This window comes from Ahaetulla prasina, chromosome 18 (assembly GCF_028640845.1).
Source record: "Ahaetulla prasina isolate Xishuangbanna chromosome 18, ASM2864084v1, whole genome shotgun sequence".
NCBI lineage: Eukaryota > Metazoa > Chordata > Lepidosauria > Squamata > Colubridae > Ahaetulla > Ahaetulla prasina.
In genome coordinates, this window is record NC_080556.1 from 6,895,363 (window position 1) to 6,914,795 (window position 19,433).

General features: G+C 46.4%; 1 protein-coding gene across 5 annotated transcripts in view; it reads left to right on the forward strand.

Moving 5' to 3' along the window:
• The window catches only part of PIK3CD (phosphatidylinositol-4,5-bisphosphate 3-kinase catalytic subunit delta), a 41,494-nt gene extending 23,533 nt beyond the window's left edge, over positions 1–17,961 (forward strand). For 2 of the 5 annotated variants that reach the window (XM_058161134.1, XM_058161136.1), the window contains 12 exons: positions 518–685; positions 3,267–3,388; positions 4,525–4,668; positions 5,725–5,824; positions 6,749–6,927; positions 7,971–8,080; positions 9,693–9,771; positions 10,493–10,660; positions 12,268–12,391; positions 13,262–13,407; positions 14,487–14,619; positions 16,332–17,959. In XM_058161134.1, coding sequence (XP_058017117.1) covers positions 518–685; positions 3,267–3,388; positions 4,525–4,668; positions 5,725–5,824; positions 6,749–6,927; positions 7,971–8,080; positions 9,693–9,771; positions 10,493–10,660; positions 12,268–12,391; positions 13,262–13,407; positions 14,487–14,619; positions 16,332–16,469 — 1,611 coding nt within the window. In that variant the 3' untranslated portion in view covers positions 16,470–17,959. Of the gene's footprint in view, positions 1–517; positions 686–3,266; positions 3,389–4,524; positions 4,669–5,724; positions 5,825–6,748; positions 6,928–7,970; positions 8,081–9,692; positions 9,772–10,492; positions 10,661–12,267; positions 12,392–13,261; positions 13,408–14,486; positions 14,620–16,331 lie in introns of all 5 variants that reach the window. The other 3 variants (XM_058161135.1, XM_058161137.1, XM_058161138.1) reach the window with 2 other exon arrangements.
• The last annotated feature ends 1,472 nt before the right edge of the window (positions 17,962–19,433 follow it).

The window sequence follows — 19,433 nt, forward strand, 5'->3', positions numbered from 1 at the left end:
TGTTTGCAGCTATATCACCACTGAGAACTTCAGGGACCGAAAAGAGGAACAGTTTATTTAAATCCAGCAACATGATGGAAAGTAAAGCAATTAATTTAAAAAAAAAAAAAAAAAAAGCTGTAGGAATAGGCTCGCTGGCTAGGGAATTCTGGGAGTTGAAGTCCATCCGTCTTCCAAGTTGCTAAGGTTGAAAAACACTTCTGTACCATAGAAAAGATCTTTCCTACTCAACACATCTGGTTCTGTATTTCCTTTTTCTCTCCTGAACTAAACGACTGTAAACCTTACCGCTTTTGTCATGCAGGGGATGATGGGCTTCCCCTTTTGGGCCCCTTTTTTCTATCCCCGAATAATTCCCCCCCCCTATTTTTTTCCCCCCATAAGCCTGCAAAAAACCCACAAAAACAGCTTTTCTAGTCTTCCTATAAATACATTTAACTTCCTCCTTTTCTAGTGGGGGGGGGGAAATTGTTAGCTTTCGGTCTTGCTCTTGACTGCCATCTTGTGGTCCGTCTAGAAACAGCAGCTGAAGGAGATTCTGGAGCGTAGATCGTGCGTCGAACTTTACGAACACGAGAAAGATTTGGTGTGGAAAATGAGATACCAGATTCGGGATCAGTATCCGGGAGCATTGGCCAAACTGCTTATGGTAACAAAATGGAATAAACACGAAGATGTTGCCCAGGTGAGAATTTTAGTTAAGATCCGGCGGGGATAAAATATTTATCTGGAGATGACAGGCGGTTAAATCCTAACTTTTAGAAACTCATCTAGAAAGCTGCCCCAAATTCACAAGTTAGTGTGCTGTGTTTAGGGAAAAACTGGATTTTTAACTGCCGTTACTCAAATCAAATCAAGTTTATTATGTCAAAGACCGGAGACCAGAACAAATAAAAGCACTCAATGGATATCCAGTTAAAAATTCTAGAATAAAATAATAAATAACAAGATAAAACCTATATTAAAATCACAACTTGGTATCCAGTCTGTCAGTCACACACACACAGCCTAACTATACAGTAGTGGCCAAAATTGTGGAAACCTTTTGGAAAAAGTGTATTTTTTGAGGTTTGATGGCTAATAACACCACTTTTTTGGGCGGAGTTTCAAGATAATCCTATTCCACTGCTGGAATGACCTGGGAATAGCTCAGACCTTAACCCAATTGAAAATCTATGGAGCCCACTAAAGAAACTTATTAGTCAGAAGCGACCCAGCAATAAGCTGAGCCCTCTGTGGCTCAGACTGGTAAGACAGTCTGTTATTAACACAGCTGCCTGCAATTACTGCAGGTTCAAGTCCCACCAGGCCCAAGGTTGACTCAGCCTTCCATCCTTTATAAGGTAGGTAAAATGAGGACCCAGATTGTTGGGGGCAATAAGCTGACTTTGTATATAAATATACAAATAGGATGAAGACTATTGCTAACATAGTGTAAGCCGCCCTGAGTCTTCGGAGAAGGGTGGGATATAAATGCAAATTAAAAAAAAAACCAGTTAATAGAAGCCATCAATCAATCTTGGTTTCACATGGTAACAGCTGCAGAGCTAACAGACTTGGTTCACTCCATGGGAAGACGTTGTAAGGCCATCATTCTAAGCTAAAGGTTACCCACCTAAGGATTAACTGAGATGGTGATAATTTTTGTATATCTCATTTTTTCTATGTGTTTCACTTTTCTTTTTTATACTGTAACTGCTATTCTAATAGCAAATCCTTCATAAAAGTTATTGCATGACATTCTTGATTAAATTTCCTTTCCATTGATATGGATATATTGATTTTATGGTAGTTACTAAAAAAAAAATTGGTGTTATTAGCTAGTTTTAGAAAATACAACTTTGCCCAAAAGGTTTCCGCAATTTTGGCTACTACTGTACTATAATAATCTATCCATAAACTGTGAGGCCCCTTAGTCATTATATACTAAAATGCAAAAAAATAGCAATGCAAAAGTGTCCCAAAAATGCTTTTTTTCCAAGAGGCCACTGGACTTTCTGGTTTCTCTTTGAAGGCGTTTCGCTTCTCACCCAAGAAGCTTCTTCAGCTCTGAGTGGATGATGGGGAATAATGAAAGGTTTTATATTCCTTGCAGACAGCTGCTCATTTGCATCCTTTTTAGAAAGCGGTTGAGGCCACTTGGAGATTTATCTGTGTCGCCCTAAGGAAATCCTTCCATTCTCCAGCATCATCCTGTCAGAGCTGAAGAAGCTTCTTGGATGAGAAGAGAAACATCTTCAAAGAAAAAACAGAAAGACGTTTAGTAATGTAAAACATTAGTTGTGTAAAATAGCTATGGCGGATTCATCACGTCTTTCAGCCGTTACTCAAAAATTGGCCCACGAAAATGTGAATGTTCTTATTCTACAAGGCTTATATCCAGGGTTGAAATGCTCCCGGTTCGAATCGGATCACCCAATCCGGTAGCGATGGTGGCAGGTGGTTCAGAGAACCGGTAGCAAAAATCCCTGCCACCCCTCCCACCCCCACTGCCCAGCTGAGCCATGCGGTCATCAGTGCTATTTTTTTTTTTTTACTTTTAAAAGCATTTTTTTCTTCGGCCGAAAAAATGCTTTAAAAAAAAAAAAAGCCTCTGATGATCACACGGCTCAGCTGGGATCGTCAGAACCTTTTAAAAGCATTTTTTCTACAACCCCTTCAGCCGAAGAGGTTGTCGAAAAAATGCTTTTAAAAGCGTTAAAAAAAACCACACCATATCCCATCGTTCCAAACCAGGCTGATGGGTTTCAGTAGCCCTTGATTTAAAACCGTTCATTTAATGACCGTTCGGAGTTACAACAGCACTGAAAAAGAGTGACTTACGGGCATTTTTCACACATACAACCGTTGCAGCCATCCCGCTGGTCATGTGACCAAAATCCAGGCGCCTGGCAACTTGACTCATATTTATGACGGTTGTAAGTGTCCCCTTCTGCGACCTTCTGACAAGCAAGAGTGGGTGGGGAAGCCAGAGTCACTGAACAACCTTGTCCCTAACTTCAGTGATTCACTCAACAACGGTGGCAGGAAAAGGTCGTAACATGGGTCAAAACTCACTTAACGAACGTTTCATTGAACAACATAAATCGGGGCCGTAAGTTGAGGACTACCTACATAGGACCGGCTGTTAAATCAAGCCGCCTTATTTAGGGGTAGTATACCAGGGCAGCGATACCTTCGGTGTTTTTCTAACGGAAGGGAGTGGGGGCAAACGATGGACCAAAGGCTTGTCCCGATCCAGAGCTGATCCTATGCTTGTCTTGCAGATGATATTTTTGCTGCAATCGTGGCCAGAGCTTCCCGTTCTCAATGCACTGGAACTTTTAGATTTTAATTTCCCTGACCCTTACGTGAGCCGTTTCACCGTCAACTCCCTGAAAAAGCTGACGTGAGTTAAAATTCTATCTCCCAAAGGAGGGGGGAAAAAAAGAGGGGATGGGGTGAGGAAGAGAGAGAAAGGAAAAGGTAGGAGACTGTTTTGAAAAACACAGGAAGTAATACAATCAATACAATTAATACAATACATCATGAGAAAGGCGGGGCTGGATGAATCAAAAGTTGGAATTAAGATTGCCGGGAGGAATATCAACAATCTCAGATAGGCAGATGATACCATGGCAATGGCAGAAAGCGAAGAGGAACTGAAGAGCCTCTTGATGCGGGTGAAGGAAGAGGGTGCAAAAGTTGGCTGGAAACTCAATATTAAGAAAGCTAAGATCATGGCATCCGGCCCTATCAATTCCTGGCAAATAGATGGGGAAGAAATGGAGGTAGCGACAGATTTTATTTTCCTGGGCTCCGAGATCACCGCAGATGGGGACTGCAGCCAAGAAATTAAAAGACGCTTGCTCCTGGGGAGGAAAGCCATGGCAAATCTAGACAGCATAGAAAAAAGCAGAGACATCACCCTGCCAACAAAAGTGCGTATCGTCAAGATTTTGGTTTTCCCAGTTGCAATGGATGGATGTGAAAGCTGGACCATAGGGAAGGCTGAGGGCCAAAGAATAGAGGCCTTTGATCTCTGGTGCTGGAGAAGACTCCAGCGAGTCCCTTGGACTGCAAGGCGATCCAACCGGTCAGTCCTAGAGGAGATCAATCCTGACTGCTCTTTAGAAGGTCAGATCCTGAAGATGAAACTGAAATACTTTGGCCACCTAATGAGAAGGAAGAACCTTGGAGAAGAGCCAAATGCTGGGAAGGATGGAGAAGAAGGGGACGGCAGAGAACGAGGTGGCTGGATGGAGTCACCAAAGCAATCGGCATGAGCTTAAATGGACTCCAGAGGATGGTAGAGGACAGGAAGGCCTGGAGGAACATGGTCCATGGGGTCACGATGGGTCGGACATGCAGCACACATGCGCAACCAGCAAACCGGTAGTAAACAGGTTCAGATTTCCCCACTGGTTTAAACCTGGAAACCCAGAAAACAGGATAATTCCCTCGGGGGGGGGGTGTTAAACATGTTGTCTGAATAGCTACGCAACCAAGAAGACCATCAATTAACCCTCTCCTCTTCCTCTGCAGGGATGCCGAATTGTTCCAGTACCTCCTACAGCTGGTTCAGGTTTTGAAATACCAGCCCTACTTAGACTGTGAATTAACCAAGTTCCTTTTGGGCAGGGTCTTATCCAACCGGAAGATTGGCCATTTCCTTTTCTGGCATCTCAGGTGAGAAGAGAGGTTTTGGGAGAAGCAAGGCGGTTTAATGTCCATTTTCTGAGATTGGAAACGCTGAAGGGGACACATACCCACAAATGTTTCCAACCATCCCCAGCCCCCCCTCACTTCTCAGCAGCTGAGATTTGGAGATAGACTGCCCTGGAACATGGAGGCTTAGTTAACTGAGAATAACTAGACCAGGGGTCTCCAGCCTTGGCAACTTTTAAGACTTGTGGCCTTCAACTCCCAGAATACCTCAGCCAGCTTTGCTGGCTGAGGAATTCTGGGAGTTGAAGGCCACAGGTCTTAAAGTTATCAAGGTTGGAGACCCCTGAACTAGAAGGTGTTGTTTTCTCTTGTGTCGGGTATATGGGTCTGTACACAATTTTGTATATATTTATTTTGTCGTGCTTCTGTAGTGGAGACTGGAGGTTGGAGACCTTTTCGAGAACTGTATGTGGTGAAATTCCATTTTAACATATGCCGATTTACAGGGGTGAAATCCAGCAGGTTCTGGAGAACTGGTGGCGGAAATTTTGAGCAGTTCGGAGAACCAGCAAATACCACCTCTGGCTGGTTCCAGAGTGGGGTGGGAATGGAGATTTTGCAATACCCTTCCCCCAGGAGCGGGGAGGGAATGGGGATTTTGCAGTATCCTTCCCTTGCCACGCCCACCAAGCCACGCCCACCAATCCACACCATGCCCACCAAGCCACGCCCACAGAACCGATAGTAAAAAAAAAAATTGGATTTCACCACTGGCCGATTAGTGCACCTTCAAAGTGACAATAAAGTTATTCGAAGTCTTAATTTGTCAGGCCCCCGGAGGAATCGGGAGATTCAAACGAGTATAAAGATTTATGGCACGCTTAAGCTCTCTACGAGAATCTGAACTACTAACAGTCAAGGGAAATGAGCGGGAGATAAGAATAGAAGAAATTCAACGAGCCACAGTTGTCCAGAGGTGTGGCAAGATATGGTAACTCCCCCATGATTAAAATTCTGTCTTTTTTTTTTTTTCCTTGCTTGGGTTCCATGTCTCCTTCGACATTTAACTGTGGTTAGATCGGAAATGCACATCCCTTCGCTTGCCTTAAGGTTTGGCCTGATTCTTGAGGCGTATTGCCGGAGTAACGCTCATCATATCAAAGCTCTGATGAAACAGGTAAGGAGGCTCCCTTGGGAAGTGAGATCGGTCTTGGGAAATGGCAGAGAGAGAGAGAGACACAAACAAACATGGGCTGGACCACTGTCATATAAAAGATGAGGTGGTCAGAAGGAGGAAGGGCTTGGGAAGGAACCTCCTAAAGGTAAAGGTTCCCCTCGCACATACGTGCTAGTCGTTCCCGACTCTAGGGGGCGGTGCTCATCTCCGTTTCAAAGCCGAAGAGCCACAGCGCTGTCCGAAGAAGTCTCCGTGGTCACGTGGCCGGCGGTGACTCAACGCCAAAGGCGCACGGAACACTGTTCCCTTCCCACCAAAGGCGGTCTCTATTTTTTCTACTTGCATTTTTTAAAGTGCTTTCGAACTGCTAGGTTGGCAGAAGCCGGGACAAATAAAGGGAGCTCACCCCGTTATGCAGCACTAGGGATTCGAACCGCTGAACTGCCGACCTTTCGATCAACAAACTCAACGTCTTAGCCACTGAGCCACCGCCTCCCTAGGAACCTCCTAACTCAGTTTTTAAGTCTGTCTGAGAACAGGAGGCAAGCAGAGTGGTTAAGTCATTCTGGTTAAACGGGCTCAACCGTCTGAACCATTCGGTTATAGCCGTCAAAGGCTGCATGTATCCTTCACAAATGTCTTGTAACACATATCGGTCTTGTGAGAGCCGGATACATAGCCATTGACCCAGAATTGTCAAACCAGTTTGGTCGATATCAGCACAGATGGGGGGAAAAAAGAGGACGAGACCAAACAATATGAGTCCATATGCCAGCATATGAGAACTCCTGAGAACTGGTGCGTCTTAATCACATTTGGCCAAAGAAGTATTCTATTATTATTTCCAACCCCAAGAGAATTGTCTTGGCAAAGCCCCTTGTGGGATCCGTTTGATCTAACTTTTTGCCTCTCTCTGGATTCAAGAGCGAAGCCCTCAACAAGCTGAAGGCCCTAAATGACCTCATCAAGGTCAGCGCGCAGAAAAACACCAAGCCTCAAACCAAGGAGTTCATGCACGCCTGTATGCGCCAAGAGACCTACCTGGAGGCCCTCTCCAATCTTCAGTCCCCTCTGGATCCCCGAATCTTCCTGGCAAAAGTCAGGTAAGGGTTGTGGGGCGGGGGGCGGAAATGGTTTCAGGGTGGGACTGAAAATTAATAGGGTCGTGTTAGCTGGGTTAAATGATAGAATTAACGTCAGTTGAGAGTCGACCAACAAAATACCTCGTGCCACCGGACTTGAAATTTTGGGCTTAGAAAATTTAGAACTACGTTGCCTTCGGTCTGACCTAAGCACAGCTCATAAATTCATCTGCTACAACATCCTACCTGTCAATGACTACTTCAGCTTCAACCACAATAATACACGAGCACACAATAGATACGTTTTTTTTTTTTTACATTTATATCCCACCCTTCTCCAAAGACTCAGGGCGGCTTACAGTGTGTAAGGCAATAGTCTCATTCTATTTGTATATTTACAAAGTCAACTTATTGCCCCCCCAACAATCTGGGTCCTCATTTTACCTACCTTATAAAGGATGGAAGGCTGAGTCAACGTTGGACCTGGTGGGACTAGAACCTGCAGTAATTTCAGGCTGCTGTGTTTTAATAACAGGTTTCTTATAGCCTGAGCCACACCGCGGCCCTTACTTAAGGTAAACAGCTTCAAACTCATTTTCAGAAAATACGATTTCAGCAACCGAGGGGTCAATGCCTGGAATGCACTACCAGACTCCGCAGTCTCATCCCAAAACCCCCAAAACTTTAACCTAAGACTGTCTACTGTTGACCTCGCCCCATTCCTAAGAGGTCTGTAAGGGGTGTGCATAAGAGCACCAGAGTGCCTACCGTCCCTGTCCTAATGTCCCCTTTAATTGTATTCATTTTTTGTATTCAATTCATGCTTATATATATATATATATTATCTAATACGTACTCGACAAATAAATAAATAAAATAAATAAGAGTCATGATTCAGGGCAGCCGCTAAAAGTGATGGGAATTGCAATGTGCTGAGTGTTGTTTAGGCCCGTTTTTCGGTGTAAGGAGCAGCAAGCTTTTTTTTTTTTCCTTCCCCTTTTCAACGAGGGATTTGAGTTGTGCGGCACACACTCCCCACACTTTTTGTGCGTGTCTCTTTTCAGCGTAGAGCTTTGCACCGTCATGGATTCCAAGATGAAGCCGCTGTGGATTATGTTTAACAACGGCGAGGCAGGAGGAAACGGCACGGGATTGATATTCAAAAACGGGGACGGTAAGGGAGAGCAACAAACCCAGTTTTTGGGGGTTACCAAGATACTGTGTACACGGGGTCAGGCTAGATGGCCTCACGCGCCGTTTCTTTCCCCGGGAAAGAAACTTAACTACTTCCACTGCAATGAAGGTTTCAGAGGAAGCCTCTACCTCAGGATGGGCGTTTGGCAGTGGTGGGTTTTACTTACCCTTGCTTCTAGTTTGTTCACACATGCAGAGCATGTTTGATGACGTCCGGGTGGGTGGGCGGAGCCTCCCGCCACTGCTACTACTGGTTCTCCCAAACCGGGGTGAACCAGTAGCAACCGACCACTGTTGTGTTTGGGCCCCTCCCCCCCCGAAGCCGGGCCCCCTGCCAGAAAGTGACTCAGAAAGTGAGGGGGAAGGGCCGTCAGGACTTATCTCTGGAGCAACGGCTTCCCTGGCTCAGCTCCAGGAGCCAGAGGCAGGCCAGGTGGAGGAGATAATGAGGCCTCCATCCCCTGACTCTTCCCCCCCCAGGCCACGCCTCCAGACCCGGCTGATGGCAATCAGGCCTGGCTGGACCCTAGGTTTCGTAGGCAGGAGAGGCGGGAACAACAGAAGCAGGGGTGGGGCAGGCCTAGGAAGTGCTGAGTCATGGAGCCACACCCCACAGGATATAAAAGCAGCAAGGGCTGCTATACCCCTTCGTGGCAAGCAAATCAACTGTTTAGAGGGAGAATTAGAGCTGAAGTCCTGTTTGTTCCTGGTTTCCTGGCTGACTCATCGGCATCAAGAGAGATAACAGAGACACTTGGCAGACGCTCGCTAGTTTGCTGCCAGAGCTGATAGTTGCCGGCTAATTAAGTCATTGCTCGTGTCTCCCGGACTGCGGAGCGGGACAGAACAACCACTGACATTCGGTGTTTTTCAAAAGTTAAAGGGGTGGTGGGCCCATCTACTTCCATAAAGACTTCGGCTCCAAGGAGAAATAAAATATTAAAAATATGGATGAGCCAATGGAGCTGCAGAGGATTTTAAGCAGTGGTGAAATCCAATTTTTTTTTACTAGCGGTTCTGTGGGCATGGCTTGGTGTGTGTGCTGTCGCTTGGAGGGCATGGCTTGGTGGGCATGGAAGGGGAAGGATACTGCAAAATCTCCATTTCCATCCCACTCCAAGGGAAGGATACTGCAAAATCCCCATTCTCACCCCACTCTGGGGCCAGCCAGAAGTGTATTTGCTGGTTCTCCAAACTACTCAAAATTTCCGCTACTGGTTCTCCGAACTGCTCAAAATTTCCGCTACCGGTAACCTGTCAGAACCTGCTGGGTTTCACCCCCTGATTTTAAGTAATGCTAAAAAAATTCTGCATCCAGGGATCCTTATTGCTTTCAGAGCTTGTTTTCCTGCAGATGTTTTATGACCAAACTAGCTAACGTTATCAGATGCATCTCCGCGTTAGTGGCAGAGTTTTGCATCGTTCGGCCTAGCCAAAGCGCGCCCCCTTGTGGCCCAGCTGAAAAATCCAGGGGCGATGAATGGACATGATCTCTTCCCGGCAATTTCTGGCTGGAGAAAATTGAGGGTCGTAGGAAAGAAAGGAGAGAGGGAAACACGAAGGGCCAAAGCAACATTTCTCCTTTTCGGCAGATCTTCGCCAGGATATGTTGACGCTCCAAATGATCCAACTCATGGATATCTTATGGAAGCAAGAAGGCCTCGACTTGAGGTGAGTTGTGATGTTTGGGATAAATTGCCCCAAAGAACTTAATATTTTGCTTTCTGCAGCTGTATTACAAGCCTGGACGGGTGCTGATGAACTCTTCTCCAACCTGTTTCTTCTACAGCAGGGGTGTCAAACTAGAGGCCCGTGGGCCGGATCAGACCCGTGGGGTGCTTAGATTTGGCCTGCGGAGCTGCCCTGGAAACACCAAAGGCCTGGCCCGTGGTGCCCCTGCCAGCGAAAATGGAGCTCGGGAGAGCTCGTCCCTCCCAGCCGCGACGGAGCTTGAGGGGGGAGCGTGTGTGGGACCCCCCGAGCTCTGTTTTCGCTGGCAGAGGGCTAAAGGAGACCGTCGTGGCCGAAAACGGAGCTCGGGAGCCCATTTTCGCTGGCAGAGCGCTTAGGCCGCCACGACACGAGTGACATCAAGCTGGCCACACCCATCCTGGCCCGCCAAGATCAAACACAACCCTGATGCGGCCCTCGATGAAATCAAGTTTGACACCCCTGTTCTAACAGTCTTCTCTTCCGTCCGCTAATTCCCACCAATTCCGATGTAGGCTTTTCCCTTGCCCGCTCTTCGATCTTTTATCTGATCCTTCTTCCAAAGCTTGCTTGCTCGAGTTTGTTCTCAACTTTGGGCTCCCGACATCTCATGCGTCACCCCCACCGGGCCAGGATCTGATGATTCCTCCCTCTCTCTCTCTCTCTCTCTTTTCCTCTGAAGGATGACCCCTTACGGCTGCCTTTCCACAGGAGACAAGATGGGGCTGATCGAAGTGGTGAGGGATTCCGACACCATCGCCAACATTCAACTCAACAAGAGCAACATGGCGGCCACGGCCGCTTTCAACAAGGATGCCCTCCTCAATTGGCTGAAATCCAAAAATCCCGGGTATGTTCTAAGGCACGGATGGCTGACCTTTTTGCCGTCGCGTGCCGAAAGTTCACGCACCTGGGTGTGCCTGCACCCATAATACAATGCGCGCATGACCCTCCTGTGCCCCACCCCTGCGCATGCACATGACTCCCCGTGCTCCCCCTGCGCATGCGTATGTGCCCCCCCACCCCGTTTTGGACCTAGCAGGCCTCCCTACAGCCTCCTGAGACCAAAAACGGGCCGCCGGGGGGGGGGAGGAGAATGACCACTTCGTGGCCCATTTTTGGTCCCAGGAAGGTGCAGGGAGGCCTGCTAGGCCCAAAATGGGCCGCAGGGGGACGCTGCATCCCCACACATGCTCCTCCCTGCATGTACACGTGTCTCCCACATGCAACTCAACCCCAACCCCAACCCTGCAAGTGCGGCAGAGATCCAAAAATCAGCCTGGCAGGCGGGAGGCGCACGCACATGCGGGGTGGGACGGCTCTCGTGCCCGCAGAGGTCTCCGCATGCCACCTGTGACACGTGTGCCGTAAGTTCTCCATCATGGTTCTAAGGAAGCCCCCATGCCTTCCAGATTGGCTGGGACTACAACTCCCAGAAAGCTCAGCTAGCATGGCCGATGTTGTGATGGTGACTCGGGTCATGAACGCCCAGAAGAAAAGGTGGTCCTAAAAGCCTAAACAAACTCCGGCTGAAGAAGACTATGAGGATGAGACTTGGATGGATGAAAGTTGACTCAGAAAACGGGTCCTGTCCATTGGCCATTGTCTAAACACATTTAGCTGAAAGGAGCAAGGGGTAGATCTTATGGGTAGATCTTCTTCCTTGAGGAGACACATGGAATACAAGCATGTTTCTGACCAGTTGGTCTCAAACACCCAGTTCTTCGATAACGAAGTAGAACTTCTCATGATGCTTCTGAGGCCTTCTGTTGTGGTGGCAGACTCAGACAGTGAGGAGATTGGAGAGGAACATGGGCCAGTCCTGGAGTCTGGGGAAGGCTCTGATGAGGGCTCTGCATCGGAGGCAGAGATGGGGCCAGGGCCGTATGCCAGTTATCAGCTGCCTTCGGAGTTAGATATCAGTGGGGCAGAAGAATAGCTGTAGCTTGTTCCCAGTGTGCGCGTGCACAGAGTGGCCAGACAAAGGGAACAGCTGAAGAACAAGGGTCAACTGAGGAGTAAAGCCACAGGTGGATGGTGAATGGCCCCTCCCAGAGGGAATAAAAGAGGAGCGAACGAGGAGTGGAGTTTGCAGGAGACAATTAGTTCACCTAATTGGCTCGGGACTCCTTGCCAAGTTTTGAAGATATCGGCCTGGCAGCTCCCCAAGCCAGATAACGTCTGTGACTGTAAATTCTCCCTTGAAAGACTTCGCTGGATGTGAATGAGAGGAATTCACAGTAACTTAATAAAAAGGGGTTTTTGTCGGGACAAGGAGCCTGCTTCGTGCTCTTGGGAAGCCTAGGTCAGAACACCTTCAGATACTTAACTAGATGAATTGTCTTTCTTTTGGCCCTTGCTGCTTTGGAAGGGCACCACGGGGTGAGTTTTTATGCTGCCTTGCAAAGGATCAGGTCGACTTTTCCTTTCAACAGTCTGTTCTCCTCTCTTGTATAGGGATGCTCTGGAACAAGCCATTGAGGAATTCACCCTTTCATGTGCCGGATACTGTGTGGCTACGTATGTGTTGGGGATTGGGGACCGCCACAGCGACAACATCATGGTGCGCGAGAATGGCCAGGTATTTTGGGATCATGATAGCAATAGCACTTAAAGACTATATACCGGCTTTACAGCCCTCTCTAAATTCAGCAGCTTATTGGCCCCTACAATTTGGGTCCTTGTCGATCGAAAAGTCGGCAGTTTGGCGGTTCGAATCCCTAGTGCCGCGTCACGGGGTGAACTCCCGTGACTTATCCCTGCTTCTGCCAACCTAGCAGTTCGAAAGCAGGTCAAAAATGCAAGTAGAAAAAATAGGGACCACCTTTGGTGGGAAGGTAACAACGTTCCGTAGGCCTTTAGCGTTGAGTCACGCCGGCCACATGGCCATGGAGACGTCTTTGGACAGCGCTGACTCTTCGGCTTTGAAACAGAGATGAGTACCGCCCCCTAGAGTCGGGAACGACTGGCACATATGTGCGAGGGGAACCTTTACCTTTACAGAAGGATGGAAGGCTGAGTCAACCTTGAGCCTGGCGAGATTTGAAGTGCCAAATTGCAGGCAGTCAGCAGAAGTAGCCTGAAGTACTGCACTCTAACCACTGCGTCACGGCTCATAGCCGACTTTAATTCCCATTTTATTCCATAAGAATAAAATTAGATTAGTCGATATAGCAACAGCACTTAAGACTTCTATACCACTTCACATATTGTTTTGTAACCTAAAAATTCCAACGAGTTGGTTAACATTGTCCAAGTTAGGGTTATGCATGTTATTCCTATTGCAATGCCGGGCACTGTAAACTGTCTTGGTTCTAAATGTTACATACAGTTTTGATTTCGGAGTTCTTTCATATGCATGCCGCGTCCTTTTCTGCTTTAAATAAAAGCACGGCTGGATTTGGCGATGTGAGAATTTGAAAACGGTTTCCCTTCCACCTCCTTTCTGCAGTTGTTCCATATTGATTTCGGCCACTTCCTGGGGAACTTCAAGACCAAATTCGGCATCAATCGCGAGCGGGTCCCTTTCATTCTGACGTACGACTTTGTCCACGTGATCCAGCAAGGGAAAACTAGCAACAGCGAGAAGTTTGAAAGGTAAGCGTGGGATGGAGGCTTGTCTTTTGGTTTCAGTGGTGGATTTCAAATTTCTTTACTACCGATTCTGTGGCTGTGGCTTGTTGGGCGTGGCAGGGGAAGGATACTGTAAAATCTCCATTCCCTCCCCAATCCAGGGGAAGGATACTGTAAAATCTCCATTCCCTCCCCACTCCAGGGGAAGGATACTGTAAAATCTCCATTCCGTCCCTCTCCAGGGGAAGGAGACTGTAAAATCCCCATTCCCTCCCCATTCCAGAGGAAGGATACTGCAAAATCTCATTCTGTCCCCAATCCAGGGGAGGATACTGTAAAATCTCATTCTGTCCCCAATCCAGGATAGGATACTGTAAAATCTCCATTCCCTCCCCACTCCAGGGGAAGGATACTGTAAAATCTCCATTCCCTCCCCACTCCAGGGGAAGGATACTGTAAAATCTCCATTCCCTCCCCACTCCAGGGGAAGGATACTGTAAAATCTCCATTCCCTCCCCACTCCAGGGGAAGGATACTGTAAAATCTCCATTCCCTCCCCACTCCAGGGGAAGAATACTGTAAAATCTCCATTCCGTCCCTCTCCAGGGGAAGGATACTGTAAAATCCCCATTCCCTCCCCACTCCAGAGGAAGGATACGCAAAATCTCATTCTGTCCCCAATCCAGGGGAGGATACTGTAAAATCTCCATTCCCTCCCCACTTCAGGGGAAGGATACTGCAAAATCCCCATTCCCTTCCCACTCCAGGGGAAGGATACTGCAAAATCCCCATTCCCTTCCCACTCCAGGGGAAGGATACTGCAAAATCCCCATTCCCTCCCAATCAGCTAGGACTCAGGAGGCAGAGAATAGATGAGGGCGGAGCCAGTCAGAATCTTTGCGACCGGTTTTCCCAACTATTCAAAATTTCCGCTACCGGTTCGCCAGAACTGGTCAGAACCTGCTGAAACCCACCTCTGATCCACATAAAGTTCAATTCAATTCAACGTAAATCCTGCAACTGATCTCCCAAATCTTTCTCGGTTCGGGACTGAACAACTTCACCCCCGTGTGATCTTTCTTCTCCCCTGCCCCACCTCTCAGATTCAGAGATTACTGTGAAACGGCTTACATGATCCTTCGCGGCCATGGCCTTCTCTTCTTGCATCTTTTCTCCCTGATGAAAGCTGCTGGCCTGCCGGAGTTGAGCTGCTCCAAAGACATCCAGTATCTTAAGGTGAGGAAGCAGGGGTGAAATGTAAAATTTGTTACTACCGGTTCTGTGGGCGTGGCTTGGTGGTGGTGGGGGTAATGTGACTGGGTGGTGGGCGTGGCCAACTTTTTCTTTTTTTCTTTTTTTACTTTTAAAAGCATTTTTTCTACCTTGGCCGAAGAGGTTGTTAAAAAATGCTTTTAAAAGTCTCTGATGATTGGGCAACTCAGCTGGGACCGCCGGAGGAGCCTTTTAAAAGCATTTTTTTTTCAGCCGAAGAGGTTGTAGAAAAAAAATGCTTTTAAAAGCCTCCGATGATCCCAGCTGAGCCATGTGATCGTCAGAGTATTTTTCTTTTTCTTTTTTTTAACTTTTAAAAGCATTTTTTCGGGCGAAGAAAAAGTGGAACAGTTTGCTTCCAATAATCATGGGCACTCCATCACTGGAGGTTTTTAAGAAGAGACTGGACAGTCACTTGTCTGAGATGGTACAGGTTTTCCTGCTTCAGCAGAGGGCTGGACTAGAAGACCTCCAAGGTCCCTTCTATTCTATTCTATTCTATTCTATTCTCTATACTCTACTCTTCTTATTCTATTCTATTCCATTCCATTCTGTATTTTCTGTTCTGTTCCGTTCCATTCCATTCTGTATTTTCTATTCTATTGTATTCTATTGTATTCTATTGTATTCTACTCTACTCTATTCTACTCTATTCTCTACTCTTCTTATTCTATTCTATTCTATTCCATTCCATTCCATTCCATTCTGTATTTTCTGTTCTGTTCCGTTCCATTCCATTCTGTATTTTCTATTCTATTCTATTCTATTCTATTCTATTCTACTCTATTCTACTCTATTCTCTACTCTTCTTATTCCATTCCATTCCATTCCATTCCATTCCATTCCATTCTTATTCTATTCTACTCTACTCTACTCTATTCTATTCTATTCTTATTCTTATTCTTATTCTATTTCTACTCTACTGTATTGTATTGTATTCTATTCTTACATGTATAAAACCTAGGTCAGGGGTCAGCAATGACCTTTCTTTCATCCCTCTGCTGCAGCTCCCTGTCACTCAAAATATTTTTATTTATTTATTAATCACATTTATATACCGCCCTATCTCCCAAGGGACTCAGGGCGGTTCACAGGCAAGTAAAAAGCACATATAAATACAGACTAAAATAACAATTAAAAAACTTATTCTACAAGGCTGAATTATTAAAAAACAATATAAATAATAAAACCCATTTAAAACCAATATAAATTTAAAATCTAATCCAGTCCTGCGCAGATGAATAAATGTGTTTTAAGCTCGCGACGGAAGGTTCGGAGGTCCGGAAGTTGACGAAGTCCTGGGGGGAGTTCGTTCCAGAGGGTGGGAGCCCCCACAGAGAAGGCCCTTCCCCTGGGTGTCGCCAGACGACACTGCCTAGCTGACGGCAAAATATGCGTTACAACCGCCAATGTGTGGCGTGCGATTTATTAATTAAGCTTTTTGACCCCCGGTAGGCCAACCATGGATAAATCCAAGAAGAAAACAGAACATTTAACTCAGCTACCTATGCTAGTTCTGTGGCCTCTCACAAAATAGTCAGGCACGGGAAAGGTTTTGTGGCTCTTCTTTCTGTGGGAAACGGGTCCAAATGGCTGTTTGAGTGTTGAAGGTTGCCGACCCCTGACCTAAGTGAAGAGATTTTTCTCCCTCCTAAGATCTCATTTACACCTTTCAGGACTCGTTGGCATTGGGGAAGACGGATGAAGAGGCCAGGAAGCAATTCCAACTTAAGTTCAACGAAGCTCTTCGCGAGAGCTGGAAAACCAAAGTCAATTGGTTGGCCCACAACGTCTCAAAGGATAACCGTCAGTAGGGGGGGGAGAGAGACCCTCTCCTCGTGTCTTTCTTCCTGGCTCTCTGGATGGAGCAGGTGGGCCTTCCACACCTTGCAATGAAACAGGCTGGACCATTTTTTTTTTAAGCGGCCCAGATGTAAATGGCGAAACGTGAAGTCCTTGTTCCAGAGATCCTGCTTGGACATCCCTGGAGATTAAATTCCTCGGCCAAACGCCGGTGGCCCAGGACAGTGATGAGGAACAGTGGCGCGATTTTGGCAACCGCACAGTTTGATGATATGCGTATATATGTGTGTGTGTGTGTGTTTGTGTGTGGGCGTGAGATTTGTATTTTATACTGCTCAAAGGTACTCAACTCACTCACTGGTTGAGCTGAGGTGGTTTGTGAGGTTTCAAAGGCTTCTGATGCCTCCGAAAGAGCTGGTCTCTTTATGATAGAGATGGGACTTTTCTCACAAGACTTGTTGGTTTTTGCACAAAACGCTGACCCCCCCCAAATTCCTGGTCTTGCAAAGCCAGGAACTGGCCTTTGGAAAGAGGACCCCTTGGTGAGAAGTATGGTGAAAAGTTTTGGCAGGAGGTGGATGGTCGATTAACGTCGCACGTCCTGGTTTATCCGATGCAAAAAAAATGTTCTTTACAAACTTTTCAGTTATTTCTCTCGTTCAGAGCTAGAGAATTACATTCTTTCTTTAAAACAAAAAAACAAAAAACTGGTTGCTTCCCGATAACCCTTTCATTTTTTTAAAAAAATCCAGTTTTTCAATAAATTTAAGTTTGTTTTACCAGTTAACTATGGACAATGTATGTTTCTGCTGGGGACCTGAGCTTGTTTCTGTTGTGGCCCGCCAGCGGAGCTGGCAGCAAATTCGGAGAGTGAGGAGGTTGGGGAGGAACATGGGCCAGTCCTGGAGTCTGGGGAAGGGCTCTGATGAGGGCTCTGCGTCGGAGGCAGAGAGTGAGCCAGGGCCGTATGCCTGTTATCAGCTGCCTTCGGAGTCACACATCAGTGAGGCAGAAGAACAGCTGGAGCCTGTTCCCAATGTCCGCATGCGCAGAGTTGCCAGACAAAGGGAACAGCTGAAGAACAAGGGTCGACTTAGGAGTAAGGCTAAAGGTGGACGATGAATAGCCCCTCCCAGAGGGAATAAAAGAGGAATGAAAGGGGAGTGGAGTTTGCAGGAGACAATTAGTTCACCTAATTGGTTTGTGACTCTCCAGAGACTCCTTGCCAAGTTTTGAAGCTCCCCAAGCCAGATAAGGTCTGTGACTGTAAATTCTCCCTTGAAAGACTTTGCTGGATGTGAATGAAAGGAATTCACAGTAACTTAATAAAAAGGGTTTTTTGTCAGGACAAGGAATCTGCTTCGTGATTTGGGGAAGCCTAGGTCAGAAGAACAGTTTCCAAAAAATTTCAAAGCCTTGAAATTCTTAACTAATCCTTTTTATTAAAATTGAGATATCAAATGGGAAAGAAATGAGGACAGGAGCCTCTTCTACAAGATAAAACTTTGCCATGGACGCGGGAACAACCATCTGCCCTCTTTGCATCAGTTCACACAACCCGCTAAGCCAGGAGTCTGCAAACTTGGCTCTTTTATTGTTCCTGGGGTGGATTTCTCTTATTAATGTAGGAAAATTTAAAAAAAAAACAGATAAGATTAAAAAGCAACCGGGAAGAAAAAAAAAATGGTGAAACCAGAAAAACCAGGGTCTATTAAAGCCTTTAGGATGTGTTTTTTCCTCCACCATACTAATTTTTTATTATTTTTTTTTACACTGGTGGGGTGAAAGGATGCTAATTGGAGCAAACTTTGGAACAAGGAGGAAAAAAACTTATTTTAAAAATTAACCATCTGGGGAGAAGACCCATTTCTCTCTTTTTCTGTGGCTAGGGAAGAATTGAGCCCGATTCCCCACACTTACACAATGCGGAATTGTTTTGGGGGAATTTGATATCATTGCCTCCTTTCCCAATCATCTCCCAACAAGAGAGAGAAATATACAGAGAAATATACAGAAAGTCTCACTGCCTAGAGGAGAAAAGACAGGCCTGCAAGGCTAAAAAGTTACCTCTACAATCCTGGGCTTAAATCCAAATTAAAAAGGCAAAGAACTGCATGGCCCTGGTTGATTGCTAGGGCTACCTTCTTATCTGAAGAAAACCGGAAAGTTTGACATAAACACTGCGGTATTTCTCCTGCGGTATGTGGTTGGGTTAGCCTTTAATAAAGGGGGGGGAAAGAAGAAGAGTAAAATACTAGCGGGTACAGCATTTGAGTTTAAATTCTAAGTTAACCAGCTAAACATAGGCTTTTGTCCTTTTGGACAAAGGGAGGGAGGGAGGAAAGAAAGAAAATAGATTAGATAGATAAGATATAGATAAAAGTAGATATAGACAGACAAGACAGAGGCAGAGACGATGGATGGATGGATGGTGCTGTGGCCCACCGGTGGCCAGCAGAGCTGGCAGAGGAGTCGGACAGTGAAGAGGTTGGGGAGGAATATGAGCCAGTCCTGGGGGCTGGGAAAAGCTCAGATGAAGGCTCTGCGTCAGAGGGGGAGCTAGACAGCAGTGAGGCAGAGGGACAGCTGGAACTTGTTCCCAGTGTGCGCATGCGCAGAGCTGCCTGAAGACAAGAACAATTAAGAAAGCGGGGTCGACTTAGGAGTAAAGCCACACCTTGGAGGAGACTGGCCCCTCCCATAGGAAACCAAAGAAGAGCGAATGGGGAGTGGGTTTTTGCAGGAAACAATTCGTTCAATCGGTCGTTTCAAGAGTAGGAAGATCTGAGGTAAGGAGGTAGGTACATTAGGTAGGTAGATGAATAGGGTAGATAGATAGATAGATAGATAGATAGATAGATAGATAGATAGATAGATAGATAGGTAGGTAGGTAGGTAGGTAGGTAGGTAGGTAGGTAGGTAGGTAGGTAGGTAGGTAGGTAGGTAGGTAGATAGATAGATAGATAGATAGATAG